We start from the raw sequence: 25,268 nt of genomic DNA on the forward strand, positions 1-25,268 counted from the left end.
TGTTCCACCAGCACCTCCTTAATTATAATAAAAGAACTTTTGAAAAATTCATGTAAGTCATTGTAAGACATAGAAAAAGAATATAGAGAGCGGATTAGTATGATTAAGAAATTGCGATTGAAAATGAGGATCTGAAGATGCAGTTGCAGGAGGTGGAAAAAAAAGCTGGAATCTATAAAGTCAGATCCTACTCATTAGTTGGGACACTTTTTTCCAAAACTTGGTCCCATTCTAGCTATATCCTGTGTGGATACTTGTGAAGTACAGTTAAATCAAAAATAATGAATTTTTGCTCACATAATGCCTTGTCAATAATCTTAACTATACTATGCCAGTTATTAGCATATTGATGTACAATTCTGCTCAGCTTATCTGTAGTGCAGGACTTCACTGTTAAATAGGCAGATATGTGTGAGATTTTTTCATATTATCTTCAAACAGTCAAAATAACTCTGTGATACATATATCGAACTAATATTATAATGGTACCCTTTGATGAAATAAGAAATAATTTTCTCTTGAATTTTCTTTGGATTAGCATATATATCTTTGAATATAGCTACTGTATTCCTGTTCAGAGAAAATGAATCTATCTTAGGGATTTATCAGGCTTTAAAGTTCAAAATGAAATATTTTCATGATATAGTTTTGGACTATTAGCAATTATTTGATAAGCCGATTTGAGATACAAATATTTCAACTCCTTGAGTTGGTAGCCGATTAATAGCAAATCATCATTTTTGATATAGCATGTCCTTTTCTTCTTCCCATTAAATATTCAATAAAGCTTATTTTTAAGCATAAAATTAAGAATCCCATTAGTTTTTCCCAAATTGGTATATCCACAAATTAGTAAAGTAAAAGGCCATTAAGGAATACTGGAATTGGCATTGTATTTTGAGCATCTTTAATCTTGTTAATATGGTATACAAGCCTATTAACTGGTTCAAGTTTTTATTTTATACTAAGCTAACTATTAATAATGATATACTAAAATTACTAGACTGATAAATCAGTCCTTCTCTTTTTAGTATTCCTTCGCTTTATTCAAGAACTCTTTCTCAATTAGCATATATCTAATAAACAAATATAAATCCACAGTATAGGGCACTTCAATAAGGCATATATCTTAGTTCTTGCATATATCCCACTTTACTTTACTTTATTATATATAAAATTATGTTATTATTTTATTAGTAAAATGATTGTCAGTAAAATGTACCTGTTAGTAAAATAATTGTTAATAATATAACTATTAGTAAAATATATTTGTCAGTAAAGTGAATATCAGTAAAATGATTGTTGGTAAAATAATTATCAGTAATATAATTGCCAGTAAAATGTACCTATTAGTAAAATGAGTGTTAGTAAAATTATTGTTGGTAAAATGATTGTTAGTAATATAAACCAGACCCTCTTAAAGTAACTTAAAAATTAAATGAAATCAATGAATATATTTAATAAAACTATTAAATAATTATAATATATATATTTTACCTTTATATCAAAAATAGTTGTATAAAGTTTCTTTAAATAATATTGAGTTTTAAATAGATTTTTATTAAAATTGATAAAATTTTAAACAAACTTCTTAATACTATCTCTAAACATACAATTATATAGTATATTTGACAATTTATTTATAATAATCAATTTGATATGAGATATTAATTTAATTTTTTAAATTCTAATTTCTATTTACTAAGTTGAGTTTCTTTTAAATCATAAGCTGTGATTACCTTTAATATTAATATATCAAGTGTATAACTTTAAATATCTGATTATAGATAATAGTTTTGTTTTAGAAAATTTATTCTGGTTGAATTAATTAAATTTTTTTTTGATATAATAAATGAATTTTATTTAGTAGGATTTTGAGTATTAATCTTTTAATTTTACAGCTTATCTTTAATTTGATCTATTTAATGTACACACTATAAATTAGTCAATAATGTGAAATTCAGTTAATAAAAGTATTATACATACATTAAAAAAAAAAAGAATTATCAAAATCAGATTATAATTGGTTTTGTTAATTGCTATTATAAGATATTTAAAATTAAGAAAAAAGTTAATAATATATTATGTTAAAATTAACTCTAGTATATAATATTAATAAGGTGCTGGAAGTCTATATTTAATAATAAAATTGGGTACTTAACACTTTAAAAAAATAGAATTTTAAAGAAATAAACTGGTAATTTATTCTTTAAGATAAATACCATTAATATAAAAAGTTGTTAGTATTTGAATTTTGGTAATTCCTATATGATTAGCCTAAATTTGAAACAAAAAAGTCTGTGAATGGGCAAAAATCTACATAATTCAGATTGATATTTATTTATTGAATACCATTCCAAGACTAAAAATATTGAATTTTCTCTCTCAATATTTAAATTCGGCTTTTTAGATGAGTATAATATGACCTCCATTGTATATAAGGTATGGTGCTAAAAATTGGTATATATGGTTAGTATGGTACTTACTTTCATATTAAAATTCTATACAGTATAGCTGATATTTGACCATACCATACTCATTATCATTGTACCGCTTTTTATTGGCTCAGCTTTATGAAAAAATGGCCGGCAAAACTGTCCCGATTTTCAGTTTTTTACTGGCTAATTTCCTTTTTTTTTATACATTTTCATTTTCTATTTACTACCCAAAAGATGAATTTCACTTTATTTAAATAAATTTTACCTTAATAAAAAGAAAATACCATAAATAAATATATGTGTAAAATATGCATAATATATATCATTTTTTTTTTTTTTAGCATAAGTTTTAAATTATCGAACCAAAACGCTGAAATTATTAGACTAATTAAGCCCAGTAACCTATTAACATATAATTTTAATTTATTAATAAAAAAATCATAATACTAATCGTTAAGATATTTTACTTTTACTTACCGATCAAAGCCATGATTCCTGCTCCTAGAAGGAGGAAAATGAATGCTGAAGTTTGATAAATTGTAGGTTTCTCTCGGAATTTTGAATCGTAAATGAAATCGTTAGCGATCAATTCAACTAAGGCTGCGTAAAGTAAGATGCCAGCAGAGATAGAATCAAGAACTCCTTGAACAATTAGCGCAGTTGCTGAATTAGGATCATATGTTTCGCGTACACCTAAGCCAATAGCGATTCCAAATGGAGTTGTTGTACCATAGGCGAGGGACATCAACCATGGTTTGATACTACCTTTTGGAAATTTAAGATCAGCGATTCTAGATCCAAGTCCAAGTCCTTCGAACATCTTATGATAAATATTCAATTTCAAGAAAAAATTAATCATTGTCGTTTTAGTATGATACACATTGTGAGAAAAGATACTATACCTGATGGAAAACCAAAGCGACAAGAAGTGAAATAAAATCTGAACCGGTCGCAACAGATAAAGCCAATCCAATAATAATTGAGTGAAAACAAATACCAAATTCTAAAACAATGATTCCAATAGTTTGAGATTTACTCGTTAACAAGACCAAAGTTCCATGAGCATGAGCATGAGAATGATGAGAATGGAGATTTTTATTCTCATCGGAAGTAGATTCGTCTGAATTAGTAGCGGTTGAATCAAGTTCATTCTTATGTGTTGGTAAGGTTTGTTCGATATTGTGAGTGAAATTTATAGCAATATATTCAATAAAGAAGATAAATGTTGCTGCCATCATTGCGATAGCTCCGGGCCATGCTGAATAATTATGCCAGATTTCAGGCAAACATTTGTTGGATAACATTTCAAATGACGATGGTAGCATCTGAAAGAAAAATATATATATATATGTATATATAATTAATAACATTTATTTGCGGAATTCTATTTTATTTAAAAAACTTTCTCACATGAATAAAAGCAGTGGCCACAATAACCCCGGTACCAAAGTGTTTACAAACTGTATAACAAATAGAGAAAATCAAGTTCAATAACTGTTAAAATGCAAAATTTAAAAAATTTAAAACCACTCCTTTTTATATATATATATATATAAACATACAGAAAAATATATAAGAAGGAACTTTGAACTTTGGAAATTTCTTTGACATAACAGGAAGGAATGATCCTATTAAAAGGTTAAAAAAAATAAATAATATTTTATTAGACGAATCACGCAATATAATTAAAAGAAAAAAAATAATTTACCTAATGAACTTGTAGTAAGGACGATAAATAAAGCGCCAATATGGAGCCCTAAATTGTAAGTTCTTGCATCAAATTCACTACCAGAACTACATTCTCCCGTCGTTATAGCACCTGCTTCTCCTGTACTTTCTGTATGCGCATCGGCAACAGCGAAAGTCGGTAATAAAAAGACCAAAAGATTGCATATAAATAACTTGGACATGTTGTTTTTAATGTAGAAAATCATAATTGTATAAAGAATCTTAGAGGAAATCGTAAAAAAACTAATAAAAAAAATAACATAAAAAAATAAATCAATAAAACAGCATAGAGCCCAAAGGACAAGAGAGGTAATTGTCGTTCTTTTGTAAAAAATTTTAAATATGGTGAAAGGAGGAATAACCTGCAAGGTACTTCTACGATCAAAAAATTTAACTAATAAGGTACGCAATTTTTTGGATAATTGAAATTCCATTATGCATGGATCGGCAGTTTATATTTATAAACTGTAGTCGGACTAACTCGATTTATTACAACTCTTATAAGAGGAGCTCCCAACAATATTTGGGGATGAACAAATTGTCATAAATAACAGTACTTATTATTGTAGAATAAAGCTTTTCAAACGATACATAATGAATTCAGATCAAGATTTAACCGGATTTAAATAATTGTACGATGTAATGTGCATAACCTTTCGGGTACTTTAAACCCGAAAGGTACTCATTTTAACCCGAAAGGTACTCATTTTAAACCCGAAAGGTACTCCTTTTTTGCGTTACCTTTAGATTAAATTTAAAATAAAACGGAAATGAGCAAAATTTTTCCGTTTGAAAAATGTTCTCGTATAACTTGTCCATATAAATTAAGTTTATTTAAATATTATTTAGCGGAACACACTTTTTAAAGTTCAATCATAGTTGATAATCTTTACAATCTTTAATTACACAAGATGCAATTAATTAGTACCTGCTCATGATGATTTATTTCGAAAAAAATAATTTTACTGCATAAAAATAACGAGATTCGTTTTAGAGAAATTTTCTTTTTAATTTTTAATGTATGACTATGACCAAAAAATTTGATAAAGAACAAACCTTTTTCCTTTTCCCGATACGCCTTATTCTTGTATAACATAACTTTATTTGATGAATAAAATGAATACAATTTTAAATTCATGACCAATCATATTCTTCTTAAAACACTAGTTATTGCGGCTGCAGAAATGGGTAAGCTTACTTTTATAGAACGTCATATATTATATCATTATTATGATATTAATATGATCTTTGGCGCGCAGAATATATCGCATAACTTTTTATCTTAATTTAGATTACGTAATCATTAGTCATCATTTTTACATCACTTTTTTTTTAAAATAACAGTACGTCCTCATCTCCTCATCTATCCTCATGTCAAAGGTTAGAAAACACAATATTTATAAATGATCCACTTTCGCTTTTTTTAAAACGTAAATTTTCACGTGAATTGATCACCTTTAAATACGAAAAGAATTTCAGCCCATAGTCCTTATTATTCAAAAGGAGTCCAATAGATGTTATCTTATATATATATATATATATCATATATGTATGTAATTATGTATACATACAATATACTTATTTCCAAGTAGCGTGAATTTTAAAATATGAAAATGGTCTGGATTCCGCATATCAGTACCTTTTACGATTGTTTTTTAATTTTCGTGCTTTTAAACTTGTTTGATTTTCATGAATATTCGTGAATCCAATAAATATTATTAATACTGCTCTTTAAAATATTTTCCCATTGCACACCTACCAAAAGTTTGCTCAACTATTAATTGTTTGTTAAAATTATTATTAATTCTATCGTAAGTTTTTATTATTAATTCCATAAAAACAAAAAACAAAGTTTTTATTATCAATACCATAAAACCAGATAAAGTTTACATTAAAAACGGATAATTTTTATTATTTATTATTATTTATTATCTGTGATCCAATCGTTTCGTGTCAAAGATCAAATATGATATCTCATCTACGGAATATTATTTATACCGTCACACACGCACGCAATAATTTAAATGTTACACTATAATCAATCTGATAAAAAATTCGGCAGTTTTAATTGGTCATGATCTTGAGATCATCATTCATATGTCTGCATCTTTTTTTTTAAAAAAAAAACTCCCTGAGAAAGAAAAAAAGATAAAAAATGTTCAAATATTATATTCGCACTTATTCCAATTTTAATTTATTATCAAACAAAAATTTATTATTTCGTTTTAAAACTACACCTAATTATTTTTCAAATAATAAAATTAATATATTACAAAATGTTATAAAATCAAATCGTTTTGTAACAAATATAACAAATTTATCGAAAAATGATAATATTATTAAAGTTTATTCTGGTCCATTATCTGGTACAGCTAAAAAGTTAAAGATTCTTTCTATGGCTTCTTTAATTGGTACAATCGCTTTAACTCCATTTATTATGATTGTTGATGCACCAATTGGATTGGGAGCTAGAATAATTTTCATTATTATGGGTATGTTTTTTTTTCTTGAATCAACATTTTCAATATTGCTTTTTTTTTTTTTAGATTATAAAGATATTCATAATATTTTTTTATTTATTTTTTAAGCATTATCAACTAGTGCATTATCAACAGGATTAATTCATTTGTGTTTTTCCCCATACGTTAGAAATATTTATTATAATCAATCAATATCTTCAAATCAATCATCAGATATTCCATCTCTTAAAATAACTCCTGATTCATTTCTAACATTTGAAACTTTAACTTTATTTGGCAGATCAAATTTTACAACTTTACCAATAAAATCACTCGAGCCTTCTTTTAGATTTTTTACTACTTGGAATGTAAAAAAATTATATGATAGTGAGTTAACTGCAATGACAAAGAGAGGTAAACAATTGAAACCAAAAAAGTTATTTTATGTTCATAGTGAATTATGTGATAATAAAGTTATGCAAGGGGTAATTAATAATGTTGGTATTAATTAAATAAAATATTTAAGTATTTTTTACATCAATACGTTGTTTTAACGTAAGTTGAGGGTCCTAAAAGAATTTCTGAAATTTTACTAATATCTTTTTTATTCTTACCAACACTACTTCAAATCGATGAATTTTTATAATGGTTAAAAATTTATAGATATGGTAATCATTTACAATGGAGAGAAATATAATTATGATAGACAAATAACCGTAATTTGCAAATAAATTACAATGGTCAATAATTTATCAAAATTTATGTAAAGATACATTTATTTAAAATTTAATGCTTTATTAGTAATATTGAATATAACGAACATACATACATACATACATACATACATACATACATACATACATATATATACTAAATTTGATTATTATGTAAAAAAAAAAGAATTTTCGTATATTCATTTAAACACCACCTATTAAAGGAGTAGATTCTTCACTGTGTCTGTTACGGATTTTTTGGATGACAGACCCAAGAATAACGATTGAACTAATAATGGCAAGAACTAAAGCGGTCCAATGAATAACTTGATCATTTTGTTCAACGGCGACACCATATAAGTACCAAGCAATAACAATAGAACCGGCGATATCACCCTTTCCTTTATAGAGGTAACCAATTGTGCCTAACTTTGCAAGAATCAATAATGCAATGACAACAAAGATTTTAACGACGAGACTTGGATGGCTATCATCGTTTTTCTTATCATTTGCGAATGCAGCGAAAGTGCTAATGAAAGCAATCACAAGGATCCATGCATGATAAAGAGAGAATGGAGCGCGAATCCATATAATTTCATTAATGTTGTTGCCATCACGTCGTTTAATAACTGCATAAATCATTGAAACTGGTATTGTAGTGATAAGGATGACGATCCATGAAAGAATAAGGTGATCGTTGTGCTGTATAATAAAAATTAAAATGTAAATAAAATATTATATAAAGTGCCGTCTTTAATTACACTTGATGGCGCAGTAAAATATTTACCCAAAGAGCAAGCCATAAAGTGTTCAACAAGGTGATATTGACGAAGTGCCAGTTAATACCATCAAGAACAAGATCTTGATCTCCGAACCACTGATAAATAACTATTTAAAAATTTCGTCAAAATTCTGAAAACAAAAAAAAAAAAATACATGAAAATAATAAAAACAGAAAATAATATTTACCGAAACCACCTAGCAAGAAATGGATAAGGCCCCAAACACCAAATACGAAAGGAGCTGGAGAAATATAAGTTAAATGTTTACCACCATATGGGGAATTTTCCTATGAAATTATGAAAATAAAATAAGCATCACAAGTCCAGAGCAACGTGTTATTTTTCCCCTTTTGATTTTTTTATATTAAAATAAAATACAATACGCTTTCACGGTTAAAAAGACCGGAGTATACGTTGCTTCCTAGAAGGAAGATATAAACAAACACATTTGCAATTTTAATCGCAAGTGGATAACGTGCCATGGTAGTTCTCGTAAAAGAAAAATTACTATTTACAAATGTTAAATGCGAACAAAATTTCTTTTGTCACTTAAAGTAATATGATAATAAAATAAGACCTATTTATATTACGTATATTATGATGTATTGATAATCAATCTATTAAGCTAATACAACTTGTGAATAAAAACGCCAAGGCACGACATTAGCCTTTATTTTCTAATATAAACATATCAGATATATTAATAATAATATTCGTTGTACAGAAAGAAAAAGTAACGTTGTATAAATTGCTTAGCCCACTATTTAGAAAGACATTTGATATTTTCCATCACTATTGAAATTTAAAAAGCCGAAATTTCCCTTTTGTTTAACGATTTTTTCTCTTTAATATAAATTTTTTGAGGAAAAACCAAAAAAAAATGCTTTTCGGATTAAACGTATACCATGTGGAAAAAGGCGGCAATTATACGCCACCATGCATAGCTAAAACTTATCTGGAGGTAGAAATGAAATTGCTTAGATTGATTTACCAATGTTTAAATTTACACAAATATTACCCCATACATTCGATGCCCAAAAAATTTAAATTACGTAGAACAATAATAATTTTAAAATAAGATTAATAGAGCCGAGAATGGATAACAAAGAAACCTCTTGCATTTTGTTTGGTGAAACTGTTAGCCAATATGTACAAAATTTTCAGATTATAGATAGATAGAGTCTGTATGTGCACGGCCATAAAATTAAAATGTATCATTCGTACGTGAGAGTGAAAAAAATAGATGATTAAGACTGTCATAGTAAATCAAGGAAATCAAGGGGTTTAAGTATCAGTTGTCAAACTTTCGATTCCTATAATAGAAACAAGATCTTCAACATACGACTCAAATCATTTGCGGATCTCCGAAGAAAGATTATCTAAAAGAATACTCCTTTTCTATTTTAGACATGGAGCATCAAAAAATGCGCGTGAAAGTATTGCTAAATATCTAATTCTCCCGCAGTTGATTTTCGCCGCATAATTCCGGCGAAATTATAATTTCGGCCGAGGTTAACATGTGTAATCGTTGTGCCTATTCTTATTCTAAAAAAGGCATAATTAAATACTGAATATCTAATTCTGAAAGTTTTGAAATGATCTTATCAATTTAAAAACAAGAATTAATTTTTTCGGCTTGTATAAAATCCTAAACATCTAATATAATGATTTGCATAAAAATTATAGATATTTTAGATATTTTACATTTTTACTATTCCTAAAATTACAATATTGATATTTAATAAAAATAAATATATATAAAGTTATTATAAAAATTATTTTTGTAAAAATTATAACCAAAAAAAAAAATTTTCATTTCTAAAAATTTCATACTGAAGTATTTTATTAAATTTTATTAAAATATATTTAGTTTTTTTTTTGTATTTTTCTCTTAAAAAACAAATATTAAAAACTAAATAAAAGATAAAATTATAAGTATATAATATTTAAACAACTATACTGAATTTAAAAGAATTTTTATTAGCAAACTTTTTTTTTAATTTACATTTATATAATATAATTTTATTGAAATTTGATTTTATATAATTATAAAAACAAGAATTATAAATTAATTGCCTATTAAAAATATGTAAATATTAATGAAAAAAAAATTAAGTAATATTCTATAAAAATGAAAAAACAGTACAAATAAAAACAGGATTGAAACTTGAAAGGATGCATTCTAATGATTCTGACAAACAAAAATCACTAACAACTAACTTTATAATTTATTAAAAGCCATGAAGAATCAGCTAGTATATAATTTTGAAAATATTGTTCAAACTGATTGGAATTTACAGATGGACAGTCTTATGATCATTTCGATATTGAGCAAAAACATAATTCAAACCAACAGGACTAGCAATATATTTTCACAGATAGATAGGCTAAAAGTTATTAAATTATATATATAGAGATCAAAATCACAATTACATTTAATATTCTTACAACAAATAATACATGGTCATAGTGTAGTTTTATTGAAATGAAGATAAATTAAATTTACACTCAGAATTTTATTGAAAGAAATAATACCATACTTTTTTTAAATATTTTACTGATTTTCTTTGTGACAAATTTCATTAAGCCCTTATATCTTATATAGTAAAATATGTAAAAAGAAACATTATTTATTATGGAATAAACTCAAATAACTTTGATATACTAATTGAATGCTAAGGATACAATCATAGTAATAGTAGTACCATCAATATAGTTTACACAAATCTTGTATTTTATATTAAAAAAAAATTAATACAAATATATTACAGTTATTAAAGTACAATCATTCTTTCTTTTCTGAAATGGTATATTTACGGGATTATAATACTTGTTGTCAACAATGAAAAACAGTGAAACGCGTTTGATTATTCTTTGTAAGATTAAATTCAGTACAATTTGGGTTTAATTTAAATTATATTAAAACCAAACTAAATTTTTAGTATTAGTAATTAGTGATTTACTGAATTTTCAGTATCAGTAAACTGTATAACTGAACTGATCAATAATTATCAATTACTAATACCAATTTTATACATGTAGCTGAAACCTCTATGAAGCTGGACAGGGTTTCAGACTTTCAGTAATTTAATTATAATAAATTATTAAAAACTATCCAGAAATCCATCCGAAACTCCAAAGACTTTATATTATAGTTTCGGCTGGATGTAGAGATTAATTTTTATCATTTTTTAACTTAATTTTGATTTAAAAACGTGGCCAAAAATCACGTGAAAAGGTTTCGGCTACAAGTATAACCAATTTACTGCTATTTTTTAATGTTTATATTTATAAAATACTTTTATTACAAAAAATTATATTAAAAACTATATATATATATTGTCATTTAAATATTTAATAATAAATCCATATAAATTTATTATTAAATTTTAATTCTCTAATACATATATAATTTTTTTTTGCTATTAAATATTAATAAATTTTTACTTATAAATGTTTATTTACTAATTAAAGTAGTAAAAAATAATAAGTTTATAATTGGATTAATATAAATAAAATCAGATTAATAAATTAGTTTAGGAAATAATAAAACTGATACTAAAAACTGAAATTACTGAACAGATTAGTAATATTAGTTTAGTAATTTTTGATGTAATTACTAACTAAAAATTGAAAATTAATCAGTTCAGTTCAGTAATTATTGAAACTGATTAGAATTTTAAATAAGATATAAAGATGAATTTTCATTAGTTATGTTGGCTTATTAATTACTATTAAATGATATACAAATATGTATAAATAGTTCCCTAAACTTAAATAAAAAAAATCAATACAATCATATAATTATGGGCTTAGAAAAAACTCTACTTACTTCATATGAAATCTTACTTTAGAATTTACTTAAATTCTATTGATTAATTAACTAAAAAAAAAATTATAATAATGTAATATAAAATTTCCTTTTATAGTAGAATCTTTAAAGAGTTTTATATGTAAACTTTACTTTAGGCTATAGGGTAATTTATCTTAATAGTAGGCAGAGTTTTGCTTAGAATAAATTATGAAAAATAATGATATCAATTATCAGTTATATCAGTGTTATATCATATAACATATCAATTATTAATTAAAAAATTGTACTGCAAAAATGATTTGCACAAAATTACAAATATTTTAAAATTTTCTTTTAAGTAAAGACTTTACAAATCTTAGTAAACTTTTATTATTAAAATTTTACCTATTTATTGACTTTTTATTTAATAAAATAACTTTATTTGAAAAGTTTATATTATGTTAACTTTTTCTACTTTTTGATTTCAGCTCTGAAATGCAAGTTTGTATGTAAATTAAATTTCATTTTAAATATTTAAACATATGTAATTTTTTAAATATTTAGTAAGAAAAGGTTGCACTGGTAAAAAAATGATTTATCCTACACATATCTTACACATATTGGGTACTTAAAATGTAGAAAATCATACACAAATAATACACATATCATACACATATCGGGAATGCTTAATATATATATCATACATATATCAGAATGCACGATAGGTATACTTATATATATAAGACCACCCGAATATGTGTATGATATGTGTATTATTTGTGTATGATTTTCTACATTTTAAGTACCCGATATATGTAAGATATGTGTAGGATATGTGTAGGATAGACCATTTTTTTACCAGTGTTGGTTTTATAAGAAAATTATTAATAAATTCATGATTTTTAATTTTTTTACTTAGTTTATTTATATTAATGTTGCAAAAATTACATATATAAGTTTAATTTTAATAGTATAAAAAGAATATTTGATGTAAATTACATATTGTAATTAAATAATAAATAAGTATTTTTCAAATTTTAAATTTTTTTATATATTAAATAAAGTATAAAAATTATTTTTAATAAAAGTTTTTTAATATTTAATCAATTTTAATAAAAATTGAGCTTAAAAGTATTTGTAAAATTTCAGTATATATTATTATGTAAAACAGAGCAAAAAGTTATTATTACATAAATTTTTATAGTAAAAAGTTCTTATGTCAATTTGTAACATTTCTTTAATATTAGCTTTTTTTATAAAATAAAATTTCATTTATTTTTAACATATTCAAAATTTCTTTCTATTTTAACTGCCCTAATAGTAATACCATTTGAATGCAAAATAACAATTTTTTTAAATAGTTAAGTTACTATTAATGGCATTAATTATATGAAATACAATATAATCGATAAGAATAAAAACTTTTGAAATAAAATAACTATATACTTTTATATAATATAGTAAATCTTATCATCACAAAAAATATAAACTTTAGTATGGTTAAAGTGAAGGGATATACAAAATGCCAATAGAATAATACAGCAGATTTTTTGGTAAAAAAAAAATAAATTTAGCTTTAATAATAAGAATAGAATTTTAGATAGTCATATTTTATATATTAGTTATAGTTTTTTACTTTATTTTATACCAATATAATCAGATATTGCAATAGATAGAAACATTTAAAATTTTACAAAAGAAGTTGCGAATTTGCTAGAAGAAGTTAAATAATCTTTTAATAGATACTGGGCAGATTATTTTAACTCTATGTAATTACAAATAGGAATATATTAGGATATTTACTGATCTTATATAAAACCAATTAGCAAAAGAAACTATTCTTCATTCTATACTAATAATCAATTTATTTATTTTATTAAATATTTAAACAATCTACTTCCTATAATTGACAATTTACACAGGAGAAATAATATTTATAATTAACTACTCTGCCTAGTCTATTTTGTGTTAAAGAAGATGAATCAATATCTTATTTAATCATATGTAAGAAAATAAAATAAAGATTCACCTTAGTAAAGCAAAAAGTTACAAAAAAAATCATAGAATACATTAAGAAACATTTGAAATATGCTATTATCTCCTTATAAACTTGGGAAAAATCATTTTTAAATACAAAAATACTGCTTTATCTAAATTAATAAAATCTGTAATCATGTTAAATTAATAAGAGACCTTATTTCTAACACTATTTTATCTAAAATAAAATAACAAATTTCAGGTAAAGCTTTTAAAATAATTGCTGAAAAAATAGTTCAATATATTTTACAAATACATTTGAAAATTGTATTATGAAAAAATGATACAAGCTGAACAAAAAGCTGGTATCACTAAATCTGTTAAAATTATTTAACTTCAACTTCTTTTACACATATGAATGAGTCTAAAGCTCTACATGAGCCAGTTCACAAACCAAAAGTACTTTAAAAATATATTTGATTCACAAGCTGATTCGTAAGCTAATATATTTTTAAAGTATTTTTGGCTTATGAGCTAGCTCATGTAGAGTTTTAAATGAGTCAAACAAATATTTATCATTTCAGTTAACTGACAAATGATATAAAATCCTAATTAACTGCATTATTAGATGCAAGAATCATCTAATTGATTTAATTACTAATGGATATAAAACTGATATAAGCAACTATAGAAATTAAAAAAATCTTTTGCTTAATTGCAGTATAGTGTTACCAAGTATAAACATTAGGATAATATATTAAAATGGTATATTTTAAATATCATTTACCTAATTAACTAATATAATTATCTATTAGTGCACATGTATAGTTTTATAAAAAAAATAACAAATGGTTTATAAATTAATAATATTAGTTTAGTACTTTAGTTTTATAGTTTTTTACTTTATGTATAATTACTAGTATTATTTTAATAAATTTGCAAATATACTGCAATTAGCAAAAAAAATATATATATAATTATTTAATAAAAAAATAAAATTATATGAGGTCTTTACAATAGAAAGGTATGAAACTTAAAAAATATCAAAAATTGAATTAATATTAAATTTATATTTATTTCAGTAAAAAAAACCATAATTAGCATATAAAGTAAAATTTAAATTTTTTTTAAATTTTGTACCTTTCTATTGTAAAGACCCTATATAGTCAAAAACAATGCATTATTTTAAATGTTATTAAATTAAACAGATTATTACTATACCAATAGATATGACAAATGATTTATAATTTAATAATATTAGGATAGTTTTTTAAATAATTACTATAATGTAAATTTTCTTTTATTTTTATTTTAATAAAATTACGAATATATTGCAAAAAAAAATATATATATAAATAAAAAAAAATAAAAATTATTTTTATTAAAATTTCTGCATTTTTAATTATTGATATTAAAAAATATTTCTTATTTATATTAAATAAATGGTTATTTTCTTTTTAAATATCTTTTTTATAATTTCTTTATTTTATTTAAGCCTTCTTAACAGCACACAAAAATTTTTAGAAAATTCTGAAAATCTTCTAAAAAATACTGAAATTTGTGATAAGATTTTTAAAATCATTCAAAATTTAAAAAATTTTACCAGATTTTTCAAAAACTTTTCAGAAAATCTGGTAAAATTTGAATAGATTTTATGTGTTGCTTCTTAATATAAAACCTTTTATTCTTTTATTTTTTTTCATCTTTTATAATACAATAGTTACTGAAATGATAACATTACTCTTAAAAGTTTAAATCAGTTTTATTTTATTTTACCTTTATTTTTTTTTATTTTTATAGTTATATATATATAATAATAAATTTAAAATCCCAAAAGTATATTATTCTGATACTCTAAATTCTGAAATGTCAAAATCCCAACTCAAAATTGTCAAAATTCTGAATTTATAATCCTGATTAGTGATGCTTACCTAAACTCTTTTTGCCAAGAATTTCAGTTTTGTTACCAACTAGTTTTGGTTTTATCATTGACTAAACTATATAATAATAATTTTTAATTTCAATTTAATTATACTATAAAATTATAATTTTATTATAAAAATATATAAAATTATATTATATATATAATAGTTTTTTATAAATTCTTTTTAAAAAATATTATATTTTAATAAAAATTTATTTTGCAATATTTTTATTAATTAAAAATCCATGGAAATTTTAAAAAAATTCATGAAAATACTACTATGAAATATTGAATTTTGGCATTTCGTTTTTTAATTTTAAATATCTAAACTATTTCAGTTTTGTCAAATAACTAAATATTTCAGTTTTGCCTAGCATCTCTAATCCTGACACTCCATAATATTGATTTTCTTTTTTTTATTAATAAATTTCAAGATTTTTCACTTTAGTATTTTGAATTTTAAAATTATAAAGTGTCAGGCTTATGAAATGTTGGGAATTGGAATTATCAATGACAATTTAGGATTTTGATATTTCAGGATTTAGAGTGTTAAAATAATATATCTTCAGTTTAGCATTTTAAGTTTTAAGATTTTGTATTAAACTTATAATATATACTAATAATAAAGCTGTAAAAAAAAAAATAATAAAAATAAAACACTAAAATGATTTTCAATAGATAATTAATACACAAGTTTTAAAATAAAAAAAAAATTATATTAAATTAACAAATTTTTATTGATAAAAAATTTATTTACTATATATATAACAATATTTCAGATTTATTTTAACAGAAATATAAAAATTCTATATAAAAATCTTATAATCAATATTTAAAGAATACAATAAATAATATTATTGATTTATATCAGAATTCTGCTTACTACTAAGATATGTTACTAGTGAAAATTTCACTTTAATATGAAACTTTACCTTAGGATTTTCTTAAATTTTATTGGTTAATTAGTTAAAAAGAAAAAAAATTATAATAATATAATATAAAATTTTTCTTTATAGTAAAATTTGCAAAGAATTTTATATATAATTTTTACTTTAGATCTGAGGTAATTTATTTTATAAGTAAGTGAAATTCTTTTATATTATATTATTTTTTTATTATTTACTAAGATTTAATTTCTACTACCTACAAAATATTAAAAGAATTTTACTACATACATAATTACCAAATGTATTAAAATAAAGCTTATTGAAAACTGCATTATAGTGAATTAATATAAATAGTTAAGCTGCATATTTTAATAAAAATCATAATATCTTTATATTAATAATTATTAGTTAAAGCATTAGAAAACTTTATGAGTCTTATTTAAAAGATTATTTAATAATACCTTTCAAATAGTTTTTGCTTAAATGATTACTTTGCAATACTACTTGAAAATTAGCATACTTAAATAATACTATAAATAAAAGGTAGTATACTTATATTTTATAATCCAAACAATTAAGTATGATAATTTTTCTATAGTAATCCTTTTAATAAAAGTAGAATATTATAAATAAATCAGATAAGTATTTATAGAATTAACTAAATAGTTAAAAAGTTAGAAATTGAATTCAATTATTTAACTATTAGGTAAATTTGGTATACTGGTTATTAAAGAGGAGTAGCAGATTATTTAGTATCTTAATCTTTACAACTATATTTCAACTGTTAGTATTTTGTAATATAGACTATAGTGGTAAATAGTAAAAATTACAGATCTATAGTAGCTTTATGTAGAGTTCTACAATTTGATTTAATATTTAATATTTGATTTGAATTTGATTTGAATTTGATTTGAATTTGATTTGAATTTGAAAATTCTTTAATTTAATAGATTAATTTGACAAATATTTGGTATTTGATTTGAATTTGATTTGAATTAAATTTGATTTAAATCATTTAATAAATTCAAATTAATTTTATATTTAATTCAATTTAATTTTGAGAAACCCTAGTTTTATGTAAATTTATATCTTTAATATATAGCTATAAAAGAATAGTTTAAATGATTGATGATTTTTATCAGGATTAGTATTATTAAGTACAAGTCAAACCGAATCAAGCCAAACTGAACTGATGAGGTTGACTTGGTTTGACTTGAAGATTTTTAAGTCTTGGTTTAGTTTGGTTTGACTTGACTTATCAAGTTGATGGGATCAAACTGATGGGGTTAATGGAGTCAATAGGCAAGTCAATGGGACTGATGGAAAGTCAATGGAACTGATATTAATGACCCCATCAGTTTGACTTGGAAGTCCAAGTCAATCAGTTTGATTTGGCTTTGGCTTCAAGTCAGACCAAACCAGACCGTTAATATCACTAGTTAGGATAATAACCATTTCTTTAGATTCCCTTGCAGATAGCAAAGTCAGCATGCTATTACTGAATGTAATGCAGTTAGAAGGTTACCTTTAAGTTTTTCTAGTAATAGGAGGCAAGTCAGTGGTTAAAAAAAACCCTTCAGAAGTATTTGGTTTCTTATATCTCTTAATAAGTATTGGACATTAGTATAGGTCTAAAAACACCTGAAAAACATAGGAAAAAAAAACATGGAAATAATAATGAAAATTGCTAAAACTCACCAGTACCCAGTGGTGATTATTACCATACTGGTACTTTTAGCTAGAATTAAAAATGTAATAAAACACTGGCCGGCATTACATCATAAATTCACCACTTGACTGTAACCATTGGTGATATATAAAATCCAATATTTTTAAGTGTTTTTGTAAAAATAAAATCAGAACATTAACATGTAGTCGTAAATCTATGCAAACTAGCAAACTTTTAAAAAAATTGTATTTAATCATTTATTATTTTTTTTGTCAATAACTAAATTCAAATTGGTTGAAAAAAATATATAAAGTTTATTTAAAAAAAAAAATTTCTAAACTAAAATATGACTAAATACACTATATCTAATTTTAGCCGATAACAGATAAGAAGTATATTAGTAATAGAAACACTATATAATACTATTATTATTTACACGAACTAATATGTATATAAAAAAAAAATATCGTATAGATATAAATATAAAAAAGTAATTAAATATTAAATGTTTTTGTTATATAGATATTATTTCCAATTCGCACTTCCATTAAACCAACTAATAAACCTACACCTTTAAATCAGTACTTGTTAATATCAGGGGTTTCGCATCGCTGTTATAATATTCTTTCGCGGGCTTGGCCAATTCTACAGGCACATTCAACGGCTTATTCATTTGATATTGACTGGCTCTCTTTAATGGATCGTTATTCTTTAAATGACAAATTTCATTTGTAACAACTAATTGAAGAGGTTTAAGTTTTGAGTTTGAAATTCTATTTCTACTCCTTCTCCTTTGTTTTAAAATCATAATAACCAAAATTAAAATAAATAATATAACAGCTACAGTTAAGAGAATTGCCACAATTATTAGAGAAGCATTATTAGACGCAGGTATACCGCGTTTTACATGTAAGTGAGAAGAACTTGAAGACCTTTTATGATGTGAAATATGTGAATGTAACATTTTTACTAATAATTTTTTTAGCGTGTTCTGAGATTATTAGGGAGAAAAAAGTTTTTTTTTTAGTTAGAAATTGAAAAAATTTTTCATTTAATAATGATTTATCCTTATAAATAAAAAAAAAATTCACCTTATAATTATAATGGAAATACGGAAACAATTTTACTAAATTACTATCAAAGATTCCTATTTTAACAATATCATAAAATATTCTGATGGAATATTCTACTAAAAATATGAAACAGGTTATTTATTTAATTAATAAAGAATTCTTTTTTTAAAATTCGTTTATCTTTATTGTGTTAATAAATTAAGTAGTAATCTGCGATAGATATGTTACATATTATTTATTATAAGCTAAAAATATCAAATGATTATTTTTTTTTCAAGAAAAAAGTTCAACGTATTTATACCTTTGTTTTTTTGGCTACTTTCTATTATAATAAATAACAAGGCTAAACATTTTAAAACTAAAAAGAAAGAATTTCGGACTTTTCTAGTATGTTAATATTTGAAAGATACTTGGTCTTACATCATATTTTTCAATCGTCCATTATTTCATTACAGAAATGGATATCAAATATATTACATGGTAATACAGCGTCACCGTCGTTACACATGTGACAAGTTTTACGCCTTGATTTTCATGCTTTTACTTGGCAATTTCTTCTATAAATAGAATAAATAGAATAATGTTCTAAAAATAAATTCAATCATCATAAGAAAAATAGGAAAAAAAAATGTTGAAAATTTCATTTAAAAAAAACTTGTTTTTCGTGCGGAAATAATGAATAAAATGAATAAAATGGATAAAATGGAAAATAGATATAATAAAATGGAAATGATTTGACATAATATATACTTTTTAATTGCCTGTAAATTTATTATTTATTATATTAATAAAATGTATTAATGATCATCATGTATGCAAAGTTTATCCTCCTTTTAATTATAATTAATTTCTGTAACATGAAATTTTTCTGATATTTTAACACTCATGTAACCCGGTTGATTTTCGATAATAAATTATTATGCAAGATATAATTGATCACAACTTTGAACTTTATACCATTGTTACAAAAAAAAAAATAATAATATATCTCGTAATGACAGCTTGTCTTTTTTTGACATTCTTCGAATCAATGATGAGATTTTTAACTTTATTAAAAGTTCTAGAAACTCTTTACCAATTCTATAACAGTTTATGCGTATAAAAATTGGTTAGTATTACCTTTTAGTAACAATACTCACCGTTGAGATACTCTATCATACGATTTACAAAATATTTAATATTTATAATAATAAACGTGGGAAGTAGATTATAGTACGAGTGGAACTAGTAAAAAAAAGAAGAATTATTGTTTACAAGTAATCCAATGAAATATTTCGTCTTTCAGTAAATTTACCCCATGCATATTTATTTAGTACCCTTAATAACTGTTGTGAAATAATTTATTATCGAATAATAATATAGATCGCTAAAAGTTCCCACCGCAGAATAAATATTTATATTTGATTATTGGGAACAAATCTGATAACCACGCTACCATAAACATTAGAGAATTTGATGGACAATAGGCATTTTATCCGAAATTTAATCTTTCAATTTAGGAATTTTGAGGTGTTACAATTCTGACTTACAAAAAAATTTATAAATTATAAATTTTTAATAAAAGTTTCTTTGTTCAGGTTAATATTCTTTTTGATAAAAATCAAAGAGTCTTTATTTTTTTATTATTTATTATTTTTTTTTTTTGTTCTTTCTTTATAATGAATAATGTTGGTGATCAGCGTTATGTACCGAAGAAAAAAGTCAGAGATCGTTATTCTAGACAAGAACTTGTTGGTAGAGGTGCTTATGGCGCTGTTTATAAAGGGTATGATAAATAAAAAACAAACTTTAAATAAATATTTTTTTCTTTTCTTTCATAAAAATAATTCTTTTTTTCTATTTCTTTTAATAGGATAGATAATGAAAATAACAGAGTTATAGCAATTAAAGTGTTAAATTTAGACACGGAAGAAGACGATGTTGGTGATATTGTTAAAGAGATAAATTTATTATCTCAACTAAAACATAGTGATTCTCAGAATATAACTAAATATTTTGGAAGTTTTCTTCATGGGACAAAATTATGGATTATTATGGAATATGCTGCAGGCGGAAGTATTAGATCATTGGTAATTGATAGAATTCTAATCCTTTTTATTATTATCTTTATTTTATTTAATATTTAACGTATTATTCTTATTTATTATTATAGTTAAATGCTGGCAATTTGGAAGAAAAATATATATCTTTGATAACTAAAGAAGTTTTACAAGCATTAATTTATTTACATAAATGTAAAATTATTCATCGAGATATCAAAGGTAAATAAATTATTTTAAATTTAAATAAAAAATATTAGATGTTAATAATATTTTTTTTTTCAACACATGAAAAAAAAAACAGCGGCAAATATATTATTAACTGAAGAAGGTAAAGTTCAATTATGCGACTTCGGTGTAGCGGGACAATTAACAGCTTCATCCGCAAAAAGGACTTCATTTGTTGGCACTCCGTATCCTTTTAATTATCATCAGATACATTTTTAATTTTACAAATTATTGTTTTAATTCAATTCCTTAATTTACGAAATTTATATAGATATTGGATGGCACCTGAAGTAATAAAAGAGGGAGCAACTTATGATACAAAGGTTTGTGATTATTATATTTTAGAAATGATTTGTGATTATGTTTTTAAAAAAAAATTCTCATTATTATTAATAAACTCAGGCGGATATTTGGTCCTTGGGGATTACTGTAATTGAAATGGCCAAAGGAAATCCTCCTCATCATAAATTAAGTGCTATGAAAGCTATACAACTTATACCTAAAACTCCTCCACCTCAATTAGAGGAGAAATTTTCTTCTCACATCAGAGAATTTGTTTCTTTATGTTTAAATGATTATTCTGATCAGGTAAATAATTTGAAAAACAAACAATATAATGACCACAACGTTTTACAATTTTTTTTTAAAGTTGATAAACTGGTACCCGAAATATTTCTATAATATATATATATATATTTTTCTATAGAGGCCTACTGCAGAAGAACTAATGAAAACAAAATTTATAAAAGGAGCCTCAAAACACCCAAATGGATTATTAAGAGAACTTATCACAAAATATGAGCAATGGAAACAGACAACTGGATATCGTCATTCGTTCCAAGATCCTCATGGAACACCATCGAGGTTTCAATTGGTTTCTTTTTTTTAAAAAAAAAAAGCAAACAAATAATAATTTTAAATGATAATAACTTAATTTTTTAGTGAAAGTGATTCATATGATTTTGAGGAAGGACAAAAAGAAGAGGATGATGATGCTTGGTTATTTGATACAGTTCAAAATACAGTAAATCATCGTAAATCACATTCTTTGGGATCACTACATACTAAATCGGATCAATTATCACCTGTAATAGAAGGAGATGAACAACAAGGATTTACAATTGATAAAAAACAAGAAGAATCATCTAAAGATGATACGGATAGAACTGTTATACCAAGAGATGCGAGTTTTCGTCATGGAAGAATAATAACTGAAGGATTTCTTTCACCTTCAAAACCAATGTTTCGAAAAAAATATTCGGAATCTCAACATCCATTACTTCAATTATTTAATAATGAAGAGTTGCAAGACAATGTTTCGGATTCTTCACCGACTGGAAGTTACAGAAATCCAACTATAACTATACCTCCAGTAAATATTAATTTAATGCCACATATGGAAGATTCTCCCTCAAGAACAATAACAAGAGCTCATTTTCAATCAAATTATCTTGTTCCAAAAACAAAAGATTCTAACTCTGATAGTGGTTCAATTGATAGTAGGTTATCTTCGTCAAGTAGAGATGGTTCAAAATCACCTTTATCTTCATCATTTAATCTCGACTCAACTCCGAGTTCACAAAATTTGCCTTCAAAACCTGAAGTTACAAAAAATGCTACTTCAGAGAAACAAGAATCATCGTCTCCTGTATCAAAGATCATTTCTCCAACACAGTCATTATCAGACATGACTAGAAATGGATTATTATCACCTGTTTCTATAACAAATGGAAAGGGTCCTGTAAGACAAGAGAGTGGATATTTTTCAGTTCAACATAAATCCAATATATCGGTAGAAATTACTAATCCTACTATAGATAAGATAAATTCACCAGCAAACGCAGGATCAAATTCAGGAGGATTATTAACTCCTCCATTATCCTCTCTTGCCATGTCAAAATCAGGTAACGGGGTAGGTTTGACATCAGAATCTACGAATAATTATGTTAATCCACCACAATCTTTACCACCAAAAATGGGTGGTTATGTTAGACCACCTCCTGCAAGACATGGAAGTTTTGATATTTCTGTTCCCAATAATGAGTCATCTGGTATACCTCTCTATAGATCAAGTAGTCAAGGAAAGCAATATCCTTCTCAAGCTCGCCGTGTTAGGTCTGCTACTACTTTAAATACTTCTCATAGACCAAATCATGAAGATATTTTAATGAAATCTAAGCATATCCAGCCAGATAGTGATAATAATAATAATTTAGCTGTAAATTTACCAAGACAAAGAGCCACAAGCGTAAGCCATATGCAGCAGAGATCTCCAAAACCGAAAGTATGTATAATATTTATTATATGCTTGGAAATTTTTTCATTTAAAAATTTTATGAATTGAAATTTTTTTATATTTTAATCAGTTTATTGCGGAAGAGAATGGGTCATCATCTCATTTACTCACACCTTCACCTTTATCATCTAAATTTAATCAATTATCATTACAACAAAATTCACCAACAAGATCATTTTTTACGGGAAGTGGAGTAAGTGTACAAAATACATCTATAACATCAGCTACATTGTTAAATTCTGCAGGACCTGAATTGAAACCATTAAAAATGGATAAGTATCGTGGTAACAGTGAAGTTTACGAAGATTTAGCAAAAACTACTGATGATTTATTACAATGGTTAACGTTATTAGATGCTGGAATTAGTCAATTATTAACAAGATTTTAATTTATTATTTTGAGAAGAAAAATAAAAGAGTATGTGATGAGTAATAATTTTTTGGTAAAATATTTAATATTTATTATATTTATCTTGTATATTAATGTATTAAATAAAAAAAGGTAACCTAGTTAATTATTTAAATTATTATAGATATTTTTAATATTTTGGATAAAAAAAGATTTTATTGTAAGAGTAAAATTAAAAAGGGGTTATAATATAATATAATGTATTTTTAAATAGAAGTTTAATAGCATTTAATTGATCATTTTATCTTAGTTTCATTTAATATATACGTATATTTTAAAAAAATTTAACATGTACAATACCTTTTTTAAAAACAAAATTTATTAAATAATAATTATATTCTTTTAATATAAAAGAATATATTGTGAAAAAGAAAATACTTTGCTTTTTAAAACCTTTTTACTAAGAATTACAATTATTTGAAAGATAAAGTAAAGGAATTTAAATTATATAATAAAATTATAATTTAAAAATTAATAGATTTATTAAAAAAATTCTTTCTTTTAAATTAAAATATTTGAATATTACTATTATTTCTTCTAATATTAGCAGAAATCACTTTTAGCAACCCTACAGAAATTCCAAGTATATTTTAAAGAGAAGGACTATTAGATCTAATTCTATTATATTATATTCCATTTGTTATATATCTATTATAACATCTGTTATATAACAAGTATCTAAAAAAAAATAAAAAGAAAATAAGAGAGTTATATAGCAAATAACAGATATAATATTAAATAGAATTTATCAATTTTTAAAATAAAAATCTGTATAAATCTGCAGCATAAAGATCTGTATAATTTTGCAAATACTATATAGAAAAATTTCAATTTGAATCTGAATTATCAATTAA

The 25,268-nt window shown here is 23.9% G+C and overlaps 5 protein-coding genes across 5 annotated transcripts; 2 read left to right on the forward strand and 3 right to left on the reverse strand.

Annotated features, from left to right (window-relative positions):
- Nucleotides 1-2,826: 2,826 nt before the first annotated feature.
- OCT59_011009 (uncharacterized protein) lies at nucleotides 2,827-4,348 on the reverse strand (the record flags this gene model as incomplete). Its single annotated transcript, XM_025323242.2, has 6 exons — nucleotides 2,827-2,840; nucleotides 2,916-3,258; nucleotides 3,341-3,763; nucleotides 3,849-3,898; nucleotides 4,001-4,066; nucleotides 4,147-4,348. The coding sequence occupies 6 exons, from the start codon at nucleotides 4,346-4,348 to the stop codon at nucleotides 2,827-2,829; spliced, it is 1,098 nt and encodes a 365-aa protein (XP_025186123.2).
- Nucleotides 4,349-6,299: 1,951 nt separating this feature from the next.
- Nucleotides 6,300-7,200, forward strand: OCT59_011010 (uncharacterized protein). Its single transcript, XM_025309049.2, has 2 exons — nucleotides 6,300-6,658; nucleotides 6,755-7,200. The coding sequence occupies exons 1-2, from the start codon at nucleotides 6,322-6,324 to the stop codon at nucleotides 7,135-7,137; spliced, it is 720 nt and encodes a 239-aa protein (XP_025186122.1). The 5' UTR covers nucleotides 6,300-6,321; the 3' UTR covers nucleotides 7,138-7,200.
- Nucleotides 7,201-7,371: 171 nt separating this feature from the next.
- On the reverse strand, nucleotides 7,372-9,350 carry OCT59_011011 (uncharacterized protein). Its single transcript, XM_025314019.2, has 4 exons — nucleotides 8,504-9,350; nucleotides 8,308-8,407; nucleotides 8,126-8,226; nucleotides 7,372-8,040 (listed from the first exon to the last, which is right to left on the reverse strand). Exons 1-4 carry the CDS (start codon nucleotides 8,600-8,602, stop codon nucleotides 7,543-7,545), a joined length of 798 nt encoding a protein of 265 aa, XP_025186121.1. The 5' UTR covers nucleotides 8,603-9,350; the 3' UTR covers nucleotides 7,372-7,542.
- Nucleotides 9,351-18,661: 9,311 nt separating this feature from the next.
- On the reverse strand, nucleotides 18,662-19,662 carry OCT59_011012 (uncharacterized protein). The gene has a single exon (XM_025324434.2). The coding sequence runs from the start codon at nucleotides 19,332-19,334 to the stop codon at nucleotides 18,936-18,938; it is 399 nt and encodes a 132-aa protein (XP_025186120.1). The 5' UTR covers nucleotides 19,335-19,662; the 3' UTR covers nucleotides 18,662-18,935.
- A 1,439-nt stretch (nucleotides 19,663-21,101) lies between these two features.
- Nucleotides 21,102-24,779, forward strand: OCT59_011013 (uncharacterized protein; the record flags this gene model as incomplete). The annotated part of the gene is made up of 9 exons (XM_025309046.2): nucleotides 21,102-21,208; nucleotides 21,296-21,512; nucleotides 21,596-21,704; nucleotides 21,787-21,895; nucleotides 21,982-22,033; nucleotides 22,113-22,298; nucleotides 22,417-22,574; nucleotides 22,653-23,994; nucleotides 24,077-24,779. 9 exons carry the CDS (start codon nucleotides 21,102-21,104, stop codon nucleotides 24,392-24,394), a joined length of 2,598 nt encoding a protein of 865 aa, XP_025186119.2. The 3' UTR covers nucleotides 24,395-24,779.
- Between the last annotated feature and the right edge of the window lie 489 nt (nucleotides 24,780-25,268).

The sequence above is a fragment of the Rhizophagus irregularis genome, chromosome 19 (genome assembly GCF_026210795.1).
Source record: "Rhizophagus irregularis chromosome 19, complete sequence".
Classification (NCBI taxonomy): domain Eukaryota; kingdom Fungi; phylum Glomeromycota; class Glomeromycetes; order Glomerales; family Glomeraceae; genus Rhizophagus; species Rhizophagus irregularis.